The following is a 5,403-nucleotide window of genomic DNA, read 5'->3' on the forward strand; positions in this document are numbered from 1 at the left end:
TCGCTAATGAAACTAGTTTTTGTTAGATTTAGACCAACTTGGTTGGACTTTTACCAAAAAACCTTGAATATATAGCGAAACTACTCTATATAATTATATATACAACGCTTTTCCACTTGAGCAAAAAAATTGCATTTAAAATAATCACGAGAAACGTGAGAGAAATAATGCTACAAAGAAACATTTTGTAAGCATCAAACTCAAAATGACCGGCTACCTCGTTGTACATATACAAAATTAGAAACAGGGTATTTGAGCAATTATACGGGAACCTCATTTTATGAGACACATCTTGAAAGCCTCATTGAATACTTGGCCTAGAAACTAATTGCTTGAAAGTTGTCACAGCTATCAAGATACGAAAGTGGTCAAAATGAAACAAAATGACCCAAAGGGGCCAAAATTACCACCAAGCAGACTAAAGCAAAAAAAATATATCTGCACAATGTCATCAATGATAAATACTATTATTCGCTTTATCAAGAGTTGCTATTGTAATCATGTAACTCATAGTAATGGCCTCCACCCCTAATTGCCATCGTTCACATTCATACAATATAAACATGTTGTACAATAGGCTCTTTTCTATGTATCAGCAGCATCCATGTGGGGGAGGCACCGGTTTCTCCTCTTCCATATCATCTGCAACATCCCTGCTGCAAAGAGTGGCATGTTTGTTTCTTAGTATGTCAGCAAAGAACAAAAACAGGTATTAAATTAATTTAGAATGGCTAGAAGAATTTTGCATAAAGTTGTGATTGCATATCCTAAAGATGTAATCACAGATTTTTGTCTCTAAAGATGAGTATGCAACTATACATACTCTAAAGTAAGAAAATTTGTAAAGCAAGTGATGAGTGGTTAACTATCTTTGGATCAACTTCAGTCCAACAAACAATTGAAGGATGACATTTTATAAACTTATTCACTTTAGGGATCTAACCTGTCCCAAAACATGCCCATGTAGCAAAAGGGACTAATATACTAAATGGTTTTGTGCTCAAGTTTTAATCAAATACATAACTGATACCTCATATAGTCATTTAAGTTTGAGGACTTCATATTAGCCTTTTCATCTTCATCATGATCAGAATCATAATCATCACCACTCCATATGCGAGGTTTTGGTCTTCTCTCCATGTCCTCTTCTGCCTGAATCCATAATTAATACGTCAAACAAAAAGTGGAAAATGACAAGGATAAAGGACAATAACTGCAACTTTACAAAGCACAAACCACATCTGGAACTGGTATGGTTGATGGTGTTGTCTGAAAAGGAACACTGGGAGCATGTGGAAGCCTGGAAATCTGTTCTAGTAGTGTGTTCCTGGACAAAGATCAATTAGAAAGTAAGCCAATTCGGTCAAACATTTACTTCATGGGAATGCAAGCAACTCCAGAAGCAAGGTAAAACCCATGACACGATAATGAAAAGGAAAATCACGCATTTAAAAAATGATCACATACACAAAGTGCATGTTGGACAGATTGAAACGCATTCAAAATACATGAGAGACAGTAGCACATAGAGGATTAGAGGAACAACTTCCATGCAGCCCAAAGTGCCCATAATAAATATTTAAGTCCAGGTAATCTGATATCTCTTCATAACAACTTAAAAAACAACATTCAGGGTGCAAAGCATGTCTATGCAACCAGTCATCATCATTTGAGGAAATTCCGTGATTTGTATGCAGCATATGTAACACATTAAAGTGATTGCATTTAATATTATGTATGGGCTTTTTCTTTAACTCTTTTATTTTGTTTTATGGAACCATGTATGGCCTTTCTTTTGAACTCCATTTTGCATCATGGGAATTCAAGCAATCAACCTGAGCAGAAAATTAACATGTGCATGAGAACAAAAGGCGAATCTCTCATTCAAACATGACCACAAAGTCACATAAATGAAGCTCCATGTTAAAAGAATGAAACAGCATTCTAAGTAGCGAAATGATGGAAGCTTAAACTTTGATATGGTTCGGTCCCTGGCCAGTGTCCTCTAACAGATACAGAGGCCACAGCTTTGGCTTTGACAAATATATTAAGCAAAAGATAATACAATATGCTTTCATATTTGACAAGAATGCAGCAATTATGACAACCACCATAGCATGGCCATGCAACTATTTATAAGATTCTGCGAAACATCGTCATTTATGAAAATGATATGACTTTAGATACAGCAGAAATTAATGCATTAAAGTAATTGAGTTCATAAATATCATGCCCTTTGTTTCAATAATTACGAAAAATAAAATTGAAAACAGAAAAATAAAGACAAAAACAATTGATAGTAACACACCTTATTTTTTCCATATCCTTGGTCGTGTTTAGATTCTCCATGTTGCTTGGATCCACATGAAGAGTATAATCTGGGCCAAAATACTCATAATATTCATTATATGGTAACTTATTATCAGGCTCCACTCCTACTGCGACTGCTGTCTAAAACAACGAAAGAGCATGTAATAAAATAAGTACATTAAATTAGTGCAAAAGTGCCTTATTCATAATTCTTCCCGAGAAGAGAAAGAAAGAACCTCATAACACCAACAACGAGCGACGTTCCGAATTGTATATCCTCCACCACCCAACACCATCAGAGGAACATTGAAAGATCTAAGGAAGCGAAGGCAATCTGCATGACCTTTCACAGACAAATTGAAGCAACCCAACCTGTCGCCAGACAAAGAATCAGCTCCACATTGAAGAACGACGGCATCAGGTTGATAAACTTCCATGACTTTTTGAATGATAGGTCGAAACAGAGCCCGGAAACTCTCATCATCCATTCCATCATTTAACGGGACATTGATAGCATAATTCTTTCCTGAGCCAACACCAACGTCTTTAATGTGTCCAGTCCCGGGGAAAAAGTCCCCAAATTTGTGAAAAGACACCGTCATTACCCTATCAGTTGTATAAAAGGCCTCCTCAACACCATCACCATGGTGAACATCAATATCAACATACAATACACGCTGGTAAAAAACATAAAAACAGATGGTGAGAAAATATATTCAGTAAAAAACAAACACAATAACAAAACAAGCATCTATATTACAACTTTAGAAGACACTGAGTTTCTGTATAAGTAAAAATGTAGTTTGAAATTTAACAAGAAGAAGAGCTACGAATTAAAAAAAAAGTATAATGTTGTGTAATTTAAAACCGAATAGGATAAGTAAAAAGGAGCAGAGCAAATCGTAGCTTTAACCACATGTCCAACAAGCATTAAAAGTACAGCCTCCCAATACTGTGGAATATTTTTCTTTTTAGTAACCACAGTTGGTGTGCAGAAGTGATTACTGTGGAATCAAAATCAGAATGGAAATGTACACGGTCTCGTGGAACGGCCACGTTTCCAATGCTTGATTGGATAAGCCAGTCCTAGACCATCAACACTGGCCATAAATGGAGGACAGAAACACAACATAAATGTAGCTTGCTTAGCTCATAATTCAAATGTTTTAAACCCTGAGACATACAATATCAGGGTTCGCCACGGAAAATATTTCACCTGTAACCACCATTTAAAGTTTTAAACCCGAAATTGTACCGACAATTAATCAAAAAAGTTGTTGACAAGTGCCCAAAGGAAATGGCCCTAAACCCTTAACGAAATGCCCAAAACGGTAAAAATAAAATAAAATAACAAGTGTGGAAAATAAGTTTCATTCCTCAAGTAACAGGTGTTGCAAAATCATGGTTAGGTAGTAAATTAAAATTAAAATGCATGTATAATTGTTCAACACAAGCAAAGAAATAAGCATGTGAATTGAAGAAGAGAGAGTTGATTACCCTGTGATATTTGAGAAGCTCGAGAATACCGAGGACAATGTCGTTGACGTAACAGAATCCAGAGGCTTCGGACTTCTTAGCATGGTGGAGGCCACCAGCCCAATTGACAGCGATATCAGCGTCCTGGCGGTTGAGCTTGACGGCGGCGCCGATAGAGCCGCCGGCGGAGGCCTGGCAGAAGGGGAACAATCCATCGAAAACAGGACAGTCCTCCCCGACGTTGAAGCGCTTGAGGTGGCGGGAGAAGGCAGGGTCAGCGAGGGTGTCGGGGGAGACGGAGGCGAGGAAGTCGACGTAGTCATCGGAGTGAAAACGCCTGATATCGTCGGGGGCGGCGGGGAAAGGGCGATTGATCTCCATGCGGCGGTGGAGGGAGTAGTGAACGATGAGGTTGTGAGCCATCCGGATTCGGTGTGGCTTCATTGGGTGACCCTGACCGTAGTAGTAGTCTCCGATGCTGGGTTCGTAGAAGTACGTAACTCTTCTTTTCTTCCCGTCCTGCCCGCCGGGCAGCGACGCCCCACTCTCTTCTTCTATCCCCATCACTCTCTTCTCTCTTATTCAGATCCAATTCCAATGCCCTTCTCTAATTTATTTATACATTCGATTGTATAATGTAGAATGCTAGGGCCTAGATTTGGAATACCGAGGGCACGCTGATGCTGCTAGCGTTAGGTTTCAGGTGTGGGGTTTTCAACTTTCAAGTTTCAACTCGCCGCTTTGGGTTTTTCTTTGTTTTCTCTGTTTCAAGGGACTCGCCCACTATATACCAGATACACTAACTACACTTTATGCCTACACCGGTCTAGGTTTTGCCTCAAGTGAAGAATCTACCTTGTCATTTTGTTTTTAATGTTAATTAATGTTGTAAAATAAATAAAAGATATAAAATAAAGATTTATAAATAGAAGACTCTAGTATTAAAATAATTAACTCAATAATATTTATATATATAATAATATTATATGTTGTATTGTGTATATATATATAAAGATAGAAAGAAGTATTAAAAACAAAAAGAGAGAGAATTACATTTGTTTATTGTTACTATCTCAATATAATAAAGATGATTAATATTGCTATTAATATTATATGTAAAGAGTAATAGAAAATAGAATTTAAAATACTTATAAAATAAAAGAAGAGAAAGAATTGTAGTAGAAATATAAGGAGAAGAGTATTTGATTGTAACATAAAGAGGGAATAGGTTTTTTTATTACTTGCTTATGTTGCTGTCTAAAGCCTAAGATCATTCCTCTATTTATACAAATTCAAGGTTCACATTTTCGAAGGTTGGAAAGCATGCACCGCACATTCTTAAATGCATGTACTTTCCAAGAGTGCTTGCTGAGTAGACATAGAATGGATATGGACATCCATATCGTAACACTCCCCCTTGGATGTCCATTTAGGATTATTGCCTCGGTAAAACCTTACTAAAGGAAAACCCTGTGGGAAAAACCTTAGTGAAGGAAATGAGTACAATATCCTTTGTAATGGGGACTGCCTCATTAAAAACCTTGTCAAGAAAAACCCAATGGGAAAAAACCTGACCAAGGAAAAAAGAGTACAGTCTCCCCCTCTTGCCGACATCAT

At 37.3% G+C, this 5,403-nt stretch overlaps 1 protein-coding gene across 2 annotated transcripts; it reads right to left on the reverse strand.

Annotated features, from left to right (window-relative positions):
* Nucleotides 1-374: 374 nt before the first annotated feature.
* Nucleotides 375-4,626, reverse strand: LOC112805713 (histone deacetylase 6). 2 transcript variants are annotated; one of them, XM_025848062.2, is made up of 6 exons: nt 3,808-4,626; nt 2,547-2,987; nt 2,309-2,451; nt 1,237-1,327; nt 1,031-1,152; nt 375-653 (listed from the first exon to the last, which is right to left on the reverse strand). In XM_025848062.2, the coding sequence occupies exons 1-6, from the start codon at nt 4,348-4,350 to the stop codon at nt 593-595; spliced, it is 1,401 nt and encodes a 466-aa protein (XP_025703847.1). In that variant the 5' UTR covers nt 4,351-4,626; the 3' UTR covers nt 375-592. The 2 variants fall into 2 exon arrangements, with proteins under 2 accessions (XP_025703847.1, XP_025703843.1); XM_025848058.2 differs by having other exon boundaries at nt 375-656.
* Nucleotides 4,627-5,403: the final 777 nt, after the last annotated feature.

The sequence above is a fragment of the Arachis hypogaea genome, chromosome 1 (genome assembly GCF_003086295.3).
Source record: "Arachis hypogaea cultivar Tifrunner chromosome 1, arahy.Tifrunner.gnm2.J5K5, whole genome shotgun sequence".
NCBI classification, from domain to species: Eukaryota; Viridiplantae; Streptophyta; class Magnoliopsida; order Fabales; family Fabaceae; genus Arachis; species Arachis hypogaea.

Bases quoted from the DNA above. Each gene is read 5' to 3' on its own strand.
- LOC112805713 (XM_025848058.2), bottom strand. From the start codon at position 4,350: ATGGGGATAGAAGAAGAGAGTGGGGCGTCGCTGCCCGGCGGGCAGGAC. The intron at 2,988-3,807 runs GTAATCAACTCT...GTTTTTTACCAG, and splicing joins AGCTTCTCAAATATCACAGG to CGTGTATTGTATGTTGATAT. The intron at 1,328-2,308 runs GTGTGTTACTAT...ATCTTTGTCCAG, and splicing joins AAGGATATGGAAAAAATAAG to GAACACACTACTAGAACAGA.